General features: G+C 33.8%; 1 protein-coding gene across 7 annotated transcripts in view; it reads left to right on the forward strand.

Moving 5' to 3' along the window:
* SHPRH (SNF2 histone linker PHD RING helicase) overlaps window positions 1-14684 on the forward strand; it is a 75210-nt gene that overhangs the window by 5799 nt on the left and 54727 nt on the right. For 4 of the 7 annotated variants that reach the window (XR_003047351.1, XM_006915344.3, XM_025049271.1 and 1 more), the window contains 9 exons: window positions 10-73; window positions 821-1491; window positions 3718-3847; window positions 5664-5882; window positions 8431-8509; window positions 9182-9332; window positions 10437-10545; window positions 11166-11422; window positions 12920-13579. Coding sequence is in view for 6 of the 7 variants with exons in the window: in XM_006915344.3 (XP_006915406.1) it covers window positions 853-1491; window positions 3718-3847; window positions 5664-5882; window positions 8431-8509; window positions 9182-9332; window positions 10437-10545; window positions 11166-11422; window positions 12920-13579 (2244 nt within the window). In the remaining variant the exon portion in view is untranslated. The remainder of the gene's footprint in view (window positions 1-9; window positions 74-820; window positions 1492-3717; window positions 3848-5663; window positions 5883-8430; window positions 8510-9181; window positions 9333-10436; window positions 10546-11165; window positions 11423-12919; window positions 13580-14684) is intronic. The other 3 variants (XM_015592133.2, XM_025049272.1, XM_015592131.2) reach the window with 1 other exon arrangement.

Consider the following 14684-nt stretch of genomic DNA (forward strand, 5'->3'; position numbering starts at 1 on the left):
TTTTTTTAGCTATATGGTTGGAATAGATTGAAATACGCACCAGCCATCATTATGACTTTATGATTTAATCTTCGTGAGTATTCTGTATTTCATATAGGAATTGGCTGTTATTTGGGGAAAAGTGTAGTTAAGAGCCTACCTCATACTGGCTGCTTTCAGACCAGTTTCCTCTTTGATATAACAAAGCTTTCTTTTCCTTTCATTCCTGTTTTTTTTCTTTTTTTATTGTCTCTGCTCTATTTCCCTGGGTTGCCATCACCACCTTATTCCTTTCCCAGCTATCCCTCTTATCCTTTTTTATCTGCTAATCCACAAAAAGAAATATACTTCTATATTTTCATCTTCCTCTTTTGAAAGAGAAGATATATTTTTAGTGACTTTTCAGCTATCTATGGTTCAAGTGAAGTTTTGTAAAATTTGAGATTACAAAACAAAATTGAAATTCTGTAGTGATGCTATGAGTTTACATGTTGCTAAAAGTATGCATTTCTAGGATATTTGAGAGATAAACTTTACTGTCATGCTGCTCATTAAATGTATTTTTAGAATTTATTTTATTTTATATGACAAATTATCATTATTAAATTTATCCATTAATAACCAGTAAGACCATTACAATTTATATGATACATGAGATTATGGTCGGTGTGTTTCTTAGCCGTGTTTGACTTATTTAAAAAATTTTCCATTGCTTTATGTATCTTTCTGATGATTTCATGTTATGTGTATAGACCGTTAGTTTATGTTGAATTTCTCATCTGGAAGCACTTTAATACTAAAATCCTCTCTTGGAATGCCTACTATTGCTTTTGTCTTCTAGAGTTCACATTTACCAGCCAAGAAAACGTGAAGATGAGCAGCCGACGGAAACGTGCTCTTCCAGTGAGAGTAGATGAAGAAAAGCAACAGCAGCTTCGTTGGAATATGCATGAGGACAGAAGGAATGAACCTCTCACCATAACTGATGATGAGCATCCCTGCCCAGGTTCAGATTCCTCTTCTGCTGATTGCATCATCCTAGATGATAGTCTAAATGAAGAAGTAGCTCACAGAGATAAAAAGAAATGTTCAGAGGTGGTGAGCGTCTCAAAATCAATCAATAAAAAAGAGACTGGTGACAGTATTTCCCCTTTGTCTGTAAAGCTGAATATTGTGATTTCTCCCTATCACTTCGATAATTCTTGGAAAGCATTTCTAGGAGAATTAACTCTTCAGCTTCTTCCTGAACAGAGTTTAAGTGAAAATTTTTCTGAAAGGGGTTTTACACTGATGAGTATGGAGTCAAGCAGTCAGTTCCTGATCTATGTTCATACAGAATGCATAGATACAGAGAAACAAGAAAAAGGACTCAGTGAGCAAATCGGTATTTGTGACAAGGGTATTCGAGTGGAATCATCCTTCAGCAGTGAAATGTTAGAAGATTTGGGATGGCTGCAAAAGAAGAGAAGAATAAAACTTTACCAAAAACCAGAAGGAAATCACATCATCAAGGTACTCAATATCTGTGGTGTCTTTTAAAGTTCTTCTGCTTTGGGCAGTCCATTTTAAAGTTAACTTGGAAGATTTGAAAAGCCAGCAATAAGCCTCTCATTATTAAGTATCGAATTACACTTTAATGTATATTATATATATTATAAAATATATATAAAATATGTGTGTATATATATTTTATAGCTAATTATTTCCAGGCTGAACTTTTTCACTGAGCGCCTCCTGATAACCTCCTTTCCATCTCTACTCTCAGTGACTTGTTTTGGTCCTCATTATCTCTTTCTTATAGCAGTCCTTTAGTCATTTCCCTGCTTGCCTTTTCAACTCCATCTGCTTTGTCTCTGGAATAGTGTAATATGAATACAATGGAATTCTGTTATTTCCTGTCTACAGCATTAAGTATAATCTGGTATAGAAGTCCTTCCTGTGATAGGCCCTTGTCTACTTCTCCAGCCTCATCTTTTTATTTTGTCCCAGAAATTCCCAATTGGTTTGTTTCCTATACATTCCCTGCCATCTTTCTGTATCTTTGCTTTTGTCTGACAGTTACCTGGGTTGTTGCCTTTTTCTTCCCTGATTATTTCCTAGTCATTCTTTAATATTTAGCTCAGGTTTACTTCATATAGAGGAATCTTCTCTTAAACTCCATGGTCGGTGTCATGTGCCCTTCTCCCATCAAACCTGATGCATATGCTTGATTTTGTCTTGGGCACTTGTGATGTCCTTACATTTAAGATCTTTCTCTCTCACTAGACTATGAAGTCCTTCATCTTCATAGCCTAATAAAATCCCAGATACTGAAGAGCTTTCCAGTAACTGAATGAATAAATTTATAATTTATTTCAGGCTCTGCTATTCACTAGCCCAATAACTATGTGAATCATTTAAATGCTATAATTTCAGCTTCTTTCTGTACCTCATACAATCATGTTGAAAAATCAGGTGAGATAGTACAAGTAAATGTACTTCGTAAACTACGAAGCAGAGCAATATGCCTTTATGCTAAAACTTGAAAGGAAAAATTGTAAAATGTTAAATTTACCTTTGTTCATTTGAAAACTGTGTCTTATGCATTTTCCACATTAAAAAAAAAAAACAGTTAAATTGCAGTTATTGATGGTTTCAGAATTTATTATCCTAGGAAATGAAAAAATTAGAAGCATTAAATTATAATTCTTCCCTGGACAATGAAACTATGCCACCAAGCATTCCTTCTTTTTGTTGCTGAGTGCCAAAATTGTGGCTCAGCGATAACAAGTATTTAAGAATTCATGGCTTATGTATCTGTGTTCTTTTTACCTCCCCCACAAACCAAGTCGTCTGTGTTCCCTGATCTTGATTTTTATAACTGTTTAAACATTTATTGCTTCTATAGTAAGCCACATCTAAGTAAATACAAGTCAGAGTAAAATGTTAATGAAGTATATAATCTTTGCCACCCATTCCTGTATAATGCCTGGTTAGATTCTTGATCTTTAGTGAAGAATATGAGAGTCTCAAATCAGATTCTCATAATGGAGGGAAATGAAGGAAACTGCATTTACTGAGTACTTACCATTAGGAAGTTTTTAATTTGTATCATCTAGGCTATCTCATACAAATTTCCCTCCAATTTGCAGATGAGAACATATAGGTCAAAACAAATCGATGATTTTGCCTGTTTATTTAGGTCCTAAATACCAGTGCCATTATTCAAATTTAGGTATTTTGACTATAAAACTTCATACTGCATTGCTTCACAAGAGTCAAGGTATAAAACATTAAATTCAATTTTCCTATACATTTTAACGTTTGCTCTAGTAATAAGAATCCCCAAATCTAGCTGTGCTTAAACATCCTGGCCTGTACGTCAGAATCTTCTGAGAGAATCTCCATTTTTAACTGACTTCACTGATTATTCTGAGACTCATCAAGTTTGGAAGTCATTGACCTGGTAGGTAGAATTAGTGTTCTCGTCACATTTTCCCAGGTCCGGTTTCAGTTAGGGAAGTGTTTTTTGTTTTTTGTTTAGCAATTTAAATGGTGCTTCGCACATAGTAGGCACTGCATTTATAAAATGAATTTGTTATTAAAGTAAAAATATGTGAGGGACATTTGATATATGTTTGGTTTTGTGGGGCAAATACTGTGAATATCTTTAAAAGCGGTGATGGTAAAAAATGTTTTTCTTATATCCTCATAAAAAGTGGTATAGTGCAATTAAAACTGTCAATTAATTCTTTGTAGGTTGGAATTTATCTTTTGGAAGATGGCCTAGCGAAACTAGACTTCTTGAGTGATGCAAATTCAAGAATGAAAAAGTTCAATCAACTCATGAAGAGAGTGATGGAGAAGTTATACAATTTTATTATTCCAGGTAATTTTTAAAGTAAACTTTGAAATTGCTATTAAGAGATGTGGGCTTTCCCCCAATTCTTATACATAACAACCAGAAAAACAGCTAATAAAACCGTAGTAAAAATTAAAACAATCTCCATAAAATCTCTGTATGACAAAATTATACTTTTTGGAAATGCCCCAACTAATATAATTGTTTCTTTATTTGGTTGATACTATGCCTAGCTTATAGTAAGTATTCAAGAAATGCGGAGTCAGTAGGCAGAGTCTAAGGGGATCTTGAGCTGATTGGAATTTTTGCAATATTCCCGTGATTTGTTTTATCACGGCCAGAGATTCTTGGCTGGCCTTTACTCCACCTCTCCTTTGTAGTCTGACAATCTCAAGAGCCTGCTTCCCAAAAGACCAGTTAATTTTGCTACTATTTCTTGGCAAGTAGTTGCATCCTTGGTCAGGACTGCAGCTTCAGAGTTGTCTGCCATTGGTTCCCAAGGGAGAGAGTGAATGCAGCCCATCAACACTACTGAGAAATGGCTCAGATTCTGCAGGTCCTGCTCGTGGTGGGTCAGCATTATTTCAGGTGCACGTTTTCATACTGGAATATTTGGGAAATCTGCTTCTAGCTTGATTGTCGAGGTTTTCTGCGTGACATTCTTTGCAAAGCTTCATGATGCTGATAAAAGTAAATCATGTTGCATGTTAAAGACCTGAAAAGAGGAAAAATCTCTGGTTTCGGAATTGGAACATCTAGACTTTTAAAAGTTAAATTCATTATTCTGCCTTTTAAGAGTCATAAAATATGATCTTTTCAAAAGAAAACTTCAATTTAATTATCATTACCAGATATTGCAACTATTGTAAACAGTCTAAAATAACCAAGCATATAACTAGATGTGGATTGTAAAGTTTTGAAAATCTTACATGGCATATTTTTTATTGAGAAAAGTGAATTATGTATTTTGTGGTACACTCTTTTCATTCTACAGCATATGAGGCATTCCTATAACAGTTTATAGTCCTTTTTGAAACAATTTGGAAATAAATCATTAGCTAAAGGGTGAATTTGTTCAAGATTTTGAATTTTTTTTTCATATTATAGTCAGCACAAATCTTCCACACAGCAGTTGTACCCAACAGAGGAATCTGATAGTCTTACAAATTTGTTTTAATGGTTTACACACTTTCCTAATTGGCTATAGCTGCTACCAAATGCCTATTTTTTTTTTATTTAATTTTATTATTCTAGCGTGAGAAATAGAATGAGAACACTTGCCTTATTAGACATGGAGAAATTATGTCTGCATATGGATATTTTTATATGAAGATATAAAAGTGAAATCAGTTATCCTTTTATAAACTGCAAAAGATATTCACATTTAGTTTCTCAAATATTTATTAAATATATACAATGGGCAAAGCTGTGCCGCCTGCTCTGAGGAGCTACAAAACAAAAGACAGCCTTTCCTCTCAAAGAGCATTACAATTCAGTGCAGAAGGGATGAATATACTTAAGTGATTGCACTGCCAGACAGATTACAGTGGACTGCTCTATCCACAGTATAAGAGTATTATTTGAACACAGAGAACATTAATTCCAACCAGGGGAAACACAAGAAAATGCCATGGAAAAAGTAGCAGTTGAATTATCTTAAAGTATTGATAGGTAGATTTTTGACCCATGAATAATTAAGGCTAGGGCCTTCCAGTCACAAAACACACTAAGGAACTTAGCTTCAGAGTTGGGAGAGTGCACAGTATGTTCTTGAAATAAGAATTGCTTGTAGTTGTAAAAGGTAGATTGGATTGCTTTGAGTACACTGTTGTTGGATGCACAGATGTGTTGGAAGAGGATGAGGAAGATCCAGAGAGTGAGCCAGAGGGACAGGACATTGATGAGCTCTATCACTTTGTGAAGCGAACGCATCAGCAAGAAACGCAGTCCATTCAAGTGGATGTCCAGCATCCTGCATTGATTCCTGTGTTGAGACCATACCAAAGAGACGCTGTCAATTGGATGCTACAGCAAGAGCATTTCAGAAGCCCTCCTACTAGTGGCAAGTATAAGAAAAGCAAACTGATTGGAGGGATTATATGAGAAGGGAATTATTTAAGGGAGGGGGGAATTTATCATTAAACAAATCACATTGAAAAGATAGGATAGAATGGGTATTACTATGAACAAAATTATTTTCTAAGAAATTCCTCAAAATTGAAGTCTAGAGAAATTCATTTGAGAGTTCTCTTATCCATAAAAGTTTGAACTGATTTTTTTCAGCCAAAATGAAGGCCCCCTTGATTGGAATTTTTAAAAACCAAGCAATTTTTTTACGTGCCTTTCTAACTAAGAATTGGTTTTGGAACCTGATCAGATGGGAATCCTGCTAAGCATCTGCAAGAGATGCTTCACAATTTGATGATGAATATTAGTGGTAGAAAGCGAATTTACAGAAGTAGACTTACGTGTGACTAATCTAATTTTTCTAGGTTTTCATTTTCTTTACAAAGTAAATAGAATTAAATGTCATCTATTACGTGTTTTCTTAAAAGTAGTAGGTTTAAGGGAATCATTTATGCCACTTTTTTTTTATCACTATCTTTAAAGGGCTGGGCATAACATGAGATTTTTACATAATTCTAGGAAGTGAAGTGTTGACTTATTCTTTCTATATGGATTTATTTTAGCTAATGATTAATAGCTCTTATTTCTCCTATGAGTTTCAACTTATATTTTTTTATCTCATAAGCTTTATATTTTTTAAACTTTCTCTTTTGTCATATAAATATCAATTCATGGCCAATATTATTTCTTCCCGCTTCCCCTCCTCCCATACTCCGAATTATTTTGAAGTAATAATCTCACATGTATCATTTCATGTTACTATTTCAGTTTATTTCATTAAAAGTTAAGGGTTCTTTTAAACAGATATAAATATATGTAATAGTTAAGTTTAAAATCCAGTAATACCTTAATATTATACCTTAATAATATATCTCTTCCTCCCTTTTTTCCTTCTCTCTTTTCTCTTTATCTCTCTCTATTTCTCTTTCTCTTGCAGTTTGTTCAAATCCAAATCCAAATAACATCTGTACATTGGAATTAATTGCTGCTTCTTAAGTTTCTTTTAATCCATAGATTTTTATCTCCTCTCATTCTGTTTTTTTTCCTTATAATTTATATGTTGAAGAAATTGTTAGCTCTGTAGTGTTCCCCACAGACTGCAATATTTTTTTCTCCAAAATGAAATAATTTTTTGTTAGTACTTAATTTTATTAAGGTATAACTTACATATAATAAAATGCATAGATCTTGAGGGCACAGTTTGATAAGTTTTGACAAATCTATGCATTTGGGTAATCAGCAACCCAGTGGAGACATAACTAGACTTTCCCAAAAGTAGCCAATAGCCACACGTGTGCCTCTTGAGACTTGAAATGTGGTTGTTCAAATTATGTGTTGCAAGTTTAAAATGTACACCAGATTTCTCATAGTACCAAAAAAGTATGAAGTATCTCATTATAATTTTTATATTGATTACATATCGAAATGATAATTTGGTTCTATTGAGCTAAATATAATAAACTATTAAAATTTATTTATGCCTATTTCTTTTTATATTTCTATCATACAGTGCTGACATAAAATATTTCCATCACCCCAGAAAGTTCCCTCATGACCCATTCAATTCTCCTACTTCAACCCCTCTGGGAGGCAACCAGTCACCATAAATTAGTTTTATCTGTTTTTAAAGTAATAAATGCAACACTTAGGGGGTTGAGGAAGCGTTGGCTTCTTTCAACATGATTTTGAGATTCATCCATGCTGCATGTACCAGTAATTCATTGTTTTTTGTCCACAGATTGGATTTCGATTAAATCCTATGTTTAATTTAGTAGTTCTGTGTCCTATGATTCCCAGACATAGAAGCTATTTATCTTTTAATTGTTTCATTTTATAAACCCTTTACATCTGTATTCCTACTTCATCTATTAATCCCTAAAGAAGGCAACAAAAAAGTACTTGCTGTTTCACTGGTGGGTAGAGAAATACCTCCTATTTGGCAGTTGGTTTAAACTTATAATATTAAGGGGAAGGATAGTGGAAGATCCTGCCTGAAACAAAGTCAGTGCTTTAGCGTTACAGTTTCATATGTTTTTTCCTCAGCTAAGCCTTATCCTCCCACTCTCAGACCCACATAAAATGTTAGGTCTGATTTAGGTTAATGTATTTGCTTCCCTTGCATATGCCTGTTGAATTATTTAAAGACTCTAGGCAGCTCTTAGAAGGATATCTGAAAGATAGGCTACTTTTCTTTATTGGGTAGGAGTCGTTTATATGTATTAGTTTTTATTTCCTGTTAATCCTCTATAATTTGCTATACTTTGTTTTTTTCTGCCTTATCACTTGCTTATGTGGAAAATATTTGTGCCCAAAGCAAAGGAAACTAAAGAATAATATTTGAAGAAAAGAATAAAAGAGAGCCTAGCCTTTTTCCCATGTGTGTGTGGCTTTGCAGGGTATTCTGTTAACTGTTTTTATTTTAATGTGATTACTTGTCAGGAAGGAAAACAAAAACTTGTTTTTATGGTTATATTTTTCTTCAGAAAATGCTCTGCACTTCTTATGGAGAGAGATTATTACATCTGAGGGTTTGAAACTCTATTACAATCCATACACAGGCTGGTAAGGCAAAACTTTATTTGCTTGATATTAAAAATAAATATTTTGAAAACCTGTATGAGATTGATAGCATATGCCTTTAGCCTTGGCAGTACCTCAAGAAGGAATAGTAAGTTAAAGTCTTATTGGACATTTTTATAGAGAGGATTGACATAGAATTAATAGCACTTGTCATTTCTCAGTAAATGAATGCTCTACAATAGACTTAAGATGCTTAGTTATTGATATTTAAAGAGATTATAATTCTAAGTAAAAATCTTACTATGGGCCAGTTTTTATATTTTTCATGAAATTGTCAGTATATGAAAGAGTTTTAGGAATCATTAAACATGATTAGTGAATCAGTAGTTATTGCTCTTCTATTTTTTTATTTACAAATTCATAAAGGTACCAGAAAGAAAGCAGACATACTTCCTTTTATTTATAAGAGAAAAAAATGATGGCCAGTTACCAATAATACCACTCTTGTTTCTTCAGACTTAGTTGTCAGGTTAGGCAGTTTTTTGACTATCACAGTTCTTATATTCATGACTTAGGAATTTGAATTGTTTCAACCTAAAATATAGTTTTTAAAAAGGTAAACTTTATGCATTTCTTCCAGTTCTCTTTAGGAACAGTATAATTTTTGTTTGCAAGCCTATGATGTATTTTTCTTGCTTGGAATTTGCATTTTAGCATCGTCCGTGAGTACCCAGGTGCTGGGCCACAATTGCTTGGTGGAATCTTAGCAGATGAGATGGGTCTCGGAAAGACAGTGGAGGTTTTGGCTCTGATTCTGACACATACTCGACAAGATGTCAGACAAGATGCTTTGACTCTTCCTGAGGTAGGAGTACTATGGGGCTCGAGAAAGCAGGGGACATATGTTCTCAAAAAGCATCATATGTCAGACATTTGGTTGGCACTTAAGTCAACACTTTCAACTTACGCTGCAGCTAATGACTTATATTAGTTGTTAGTTAACTACAAGTGAGCGCAGAGAATGGGATGTTTGTAACCTGGCAGGGCTTTTTTAAGTGATATTGGCCAACTAGAAAGGGATATGCTGTCACTTACCAACTTCCTTCTAGTTGGCAGAGGATCTCCCTTAGGAAAATGCTATTACTTCCTCAAATGTTTTGTCACTACTATGAGTCTCTGTCTCACCACTGAATATTTTTGAGAACTATTTTTTTAATTGTACAGATCTCATATATGTAAATCTTAGAATCTAATAATTAGAACTTTGTTAAAGGGTAAGTAACTTAGAATTAGAGTGCTGGGTAAAACAACCTCTGAAGTCCTTGTTCCAAAATATATAATTCTGTTTAAAAACGTAAATTTTAGTTTTTAAAAAACCACTGAGAAATATAGTTCATATTTTGCAGTACTGAAATCTAAAATCAGCACATTAAATCTGTTAAAATAAGGCCACTATTTAAAGGTATAACTGTAATTACCTGTAGAGCCCACCATGCTCACAAACTAAGTGATTATATGATCTTTTGATAAGGTCAAGTTTGTAATGTTAGCCTTTTGATTTGAGTAGGTAATAGAAAATATCTATTTCCTTCGTAGAAAAATGAGTCAGAGTATACAGTTTTGACTATCAGTAACTTCTTTTCGGTATTTTCTGCTCATTAGATATTTTAATTCTAAGCTATTTTTAGATTATTACAAATTTAGTGGGTTAATTCTAATTTTAAACAAACCTTAAAAAGTTAATTGTAGAAAACCCATACTTAACATTTAGATAATTTAAGATCGGGTAGCTTTAAGCCCTGAAATAAAAAATTAGGTTTGTATGTATGAATAGCATATTCAAGCCCTTTCTTTCCTAATTTTTACAATTCTTTTGTATCTCCTTAATAGAAGGAGGGTTAATTTTAATAAGCAACTCAGAATACTGAAAGCAAAACACTGTGTGACCACTGAATATTGTTTATATCAGGGAAAAGTGGTGAATTATTTCATTCCATCACATTATTCTGGAGGAAAAGTAAAAAACACAGAAACCCAGAATGTGGAAATTGAACCAAAAGAAAAAGTTCAGTGTCCTCGTAAGTATGAAATCACTTCAAGGAAATACCTTTTTATAGTGCTCTTTTATAGTTCTTGTAATTCTTATATAGAAATATCTTGTAATTGTTTTGAATAATTATTTTTATAGTTGTTTATACTTTGCATAGATGGGTTCAATTACAATTCATATTATCTTAACAAAAATAAAGATTTACTTTTTTATTTGATTTGGTCCAGGTAGTTCTTGCTTAATCTATTTAAATTTCTTTAGCTTACAATTTAAATCTTGTTTTGTTTATTCTCAAGTATAGCCACTTCAAATTCTGTTAGCAAATGAATGTTTTCCTTATTAATGATAGCATAAACATAGATAATTGTGAGAGGATTTTTTTTAAATATAATTTTACATGATATTTTGTGAGATTAACAAATTTACGAGCAATTCTTAAATTATTTCAAAACCATTACAATAATTTTCTTCTTAATGTGTTGAGGTAAATTTTTATTCGTATTCTTCAAAATGATGATATGTAAACAACATGCCTTCAGTAAATCTTTGTTTTTTTCTTAACTTGGTCCTCAGTGTACATTAAGATTAACTGTTTTATTTTCTTTTAATTCTTATTTTTACTGAGTTCTCATACCCTTTTGCATTTAGCTACACGTGTGATGATCCTGACAGCTGTGAAAGAAATGAATGGAAAAAAAGGAGTGTCCATCCTTTCCATCTACAAGTATGTCAGTTCCATGTACAGATACGACGTTCAGCGAAACAGGAGTCTTCTGAAACGGATGCTGAAATGTTTAATTTTTGAAGGCCTTGTGAAACAGATCAAAGGCCATGGTTTTTCGGGGACTTTTACATTGGGAAAGAATTACAAGGAAGAGGATATATATGATAAAACAAAAAAGCAGGTAACAGACTGTTCATTAAGCTCTATGTGATGCTTTACTTACAGAATGAGTTGGCAGATCCCACCTTGACACTGAAGCCCTTACAGTCTGAAGATAAAAAACGAACTAGTTAGGAAAATCTTATGTTTGTGACTTATGTTTTCTACTTCCTCAATATAAGTTCCATCAGAGTAGAAATTTTATTTGGGTTACCATTAAGCCCAGAAAAAAGTGCTTGGCATACAGCAAGTACTCAATACATATTTATTGAGTGAATTATAAAATAGTTAGTTGTTTAAGCATGTTATAAAGCTTAAAATAACTTCTCTATCCTCATGCTGCTGTTGGCAATTAAAAAGTTTGTTCCATACTTGAAAAATATTAACAATACCTTACATTTGCTTAGCTCTTTGTATACATTTTGAATCTTTTATATAAATTCTTACTTTTCCCATATCATCATCTTATAAAATTTTTATATTTGTTTATAAAACGACTTCTTTGGGGCTATTAATTTCAATTTGTTTTTAAGAAAATAGTTACAAATTTATAAACATAAATCAGAAAAAGACTAATGCCAACAAATGCAAGTGTGGCTTGTCTACTATGAAAGAAATGGCAGATAAAAAAGTTTATTTCCTGGAGTAGGAAGTCTCCCAACATGTTTTTCCAGCCAGGGTAGAAAACTGCAATGAAATTCTGTGCTTTTAATCCTTCTATCACCAAAAAAAAAAAAAAAAGAAGAAAGGAAAGAAAGAGAAGGGAAGGGAAGGAAGAAAGAAAGAAATCTTCAATTAATGCCATTCATTCTGGGTCCCAACTCCTCTGTTCAGCCTCGGTTCTGACATCATTTCTAGGAAGCTGCTGCTGGCACCTACCCTCCCATCACAGCCCCTCTCTGTTATATACCCCTCTTATGTCCTGTAGCATCATGTTCCTTTTTACCATACTCTCTTTTCCAATAGACCCCTTTGAAAGCAGTGGCTAAATATTCCTCACATTTGTATCCTCAGCACGTAACATGTTGCCTGGCATAGAATTAGCATTCAATTAATGATTGCAGGAGGGGGATACAAGAGGAAAGGAGAAAGAAAGGAATTTATTTTCGTAACTAGTAGATGAAATTTACTTTCTCTAAATGCTGTATTTTATACTTGGTATGTTTATAATTGTCCTAATTTGTATATTTATGTATTGTAAATTACGTCTTTTATTGATTTAGACAGACCATAAATTATAAGAGGTTAATACCAAAATATTAGTAGCTCCCTTTATCTTTCTAGTTTTTTTCTTCAAATCTTACGGATACAGTAGTAAAGCCTGCCACTTCTTTAGGACCTGCAGACTGCAGGGAAGATTCTTATAAAAGGCAAATTGAAAGCCACTGATCAGGAGTGATTCTCCTCAGGAAAAGAGTAGCAAAGACTGGTTACTGGATTTTTATGTAAAGCACATAAAGATGAGAATTTAATTTCAGAAATATAACTGTTGGAATAAATTAAATAATATTTTTCATAGGCAGTATGGAGTCCAAGGAAAATTCAAAAAGAATCTAGAAAATCAGGGAGCAAGGACACAGATTCTGAATACTTGCCATCAAACACCTCTGATGATGATGATGATCCTTACTATTATTACTATAAGGCCAGGAGAAATCGTAGTAAAATTAGGAAAAAGCCTATTCCATCCACAAAAAAGAGAAAAAGTCAGCCTAACATCGATCTCAATTCACAAGATCACTGTCCAGCTACCAGTGACTCTGGAATTACTGATGTTACTACATCCAAAAGTAGGTGTGTCTTTGAAGTCAAGCAAGGACATGCAGCAGAGGACCATGCTGAATCTCTAAATCCTATTGGTGCTGATGTGCCACATTCTCATATTGTGAGTCCCTATAATTCCTCCAATTATCGCTTCGAGTGCATATGTGGTGAACTTGACCAAGTAGACCGTAAGCCTCGTGTTCAGTGCCTGAAGTGCCACCTGTGGCAACATGCAAAATGTGTGAATTATGAAGAGAAGAATCTGAGGATTAAGCCTTTTTACTGCCCCCACTGCCTTGTTGCGATGGAGCCAGTGTCAACAAGAGCAACTCTGATCATCTCACCAAGTTCCATCTGTCATCAGTGGGTGGATGAAATCAACAGGCACGTGAGGTCATCATCTCTTCGCGTGTTGGTAAGGCAGTTTGGGCTTTTTAAAGGAATGGGAAAATATAAATTTTTGCTTCCTCCTGATAGTTTTTATAATCTTTGTCACTTTATTAACTTAATGAGGTAATGATGTTAAATCAGAACTTGAAGAAGAAATTGAGAATATTAGAACAGTACACTATTCTCTCCTAACATCAGAAGTTCAGAAGTTCAAGCACTTTTAGTGAAAATATATGAAAGCTTTTGAAAAAGTTCATCATGTAGATGAAAAAGTCTTTGTATAAGCATTTATATTCTCACAGAGAAATGCAGTACAAAGGCCACGTTATATAATAGTAGCTACTTGTATGATCTGCCACCTCTTAGCTCCCAAATCATCCTCTGAAGCCTCAGTTACCTTATCTGTAAAATAAGAAGTCACTCATTCAGCAGCTATTTATTGAACACCTATTATGTGCCAGGAAGTGTATTAAGTTCTGAAAATAGGATCCTCTCACAGACTTACGTGAAGATTAAATGATGTTATAAAGTGCTGGCACGTAGTACGTCGTCATTCACTGTTAACTGTTTACTAATGTCAGTGTTCTCTTCTTCCCTTCTTTCAATCCAGATATTATTGCAGGTTTTCTATATTTCAGCCACTATCATAGGCATGGAGAGAGAATACAGTAATAAGTAAAACCCCATCTTTGCCATTGAGAAGCTCTGCTCTGTGGGCTAGACAGAACTTGGTTTGAATCCTGGATCTACCAGTTTTGAGCAAGTCACTTCATGTTTCTTACATGTAGAATAGGAATGATAACTACTAAAAGGATTGTTATTGACGCTAGGCGATAAAGCTTAGCACAGTGTCTGAAACATAAAAGGCATTCAGTAAAAAATAGCTCTTCCTGTTCTAGTTTTTCATGCCTTGTGCTTTTGCACATGCTAGTAATTTCATCTACCTGTATACCTACCTGTATGTCCTTTTCTCCTTATCGAACCTGTAAGAACTCCTAACTGTTCTCCAGGATCTACCTCAGATTCTAACTCCTCTCTGAATATACCTTCTCAGCCATAGAATTGGTCTTCCCACTATGGTGCTGTCACATTTACTGTGGTTTCAGTTCCTTTCACATTGCTTACGTTAT

The sequence above is a fragment of the Pteropus alecto genome, unplaced genomic scaffold (genome assembly GCF_000325575.1).
Source record: "Pteropus alecto unplaced genomic scaffold, ASM32557v1 scaffold185, whole genome shotgun sequence".
Classification (NCBI taxonomy): Eukaryota; Metazoa; Chordata; class Mammalia; order Chiroptera; family Pteropodidae; genus Pteropus; species Pteropus alecto.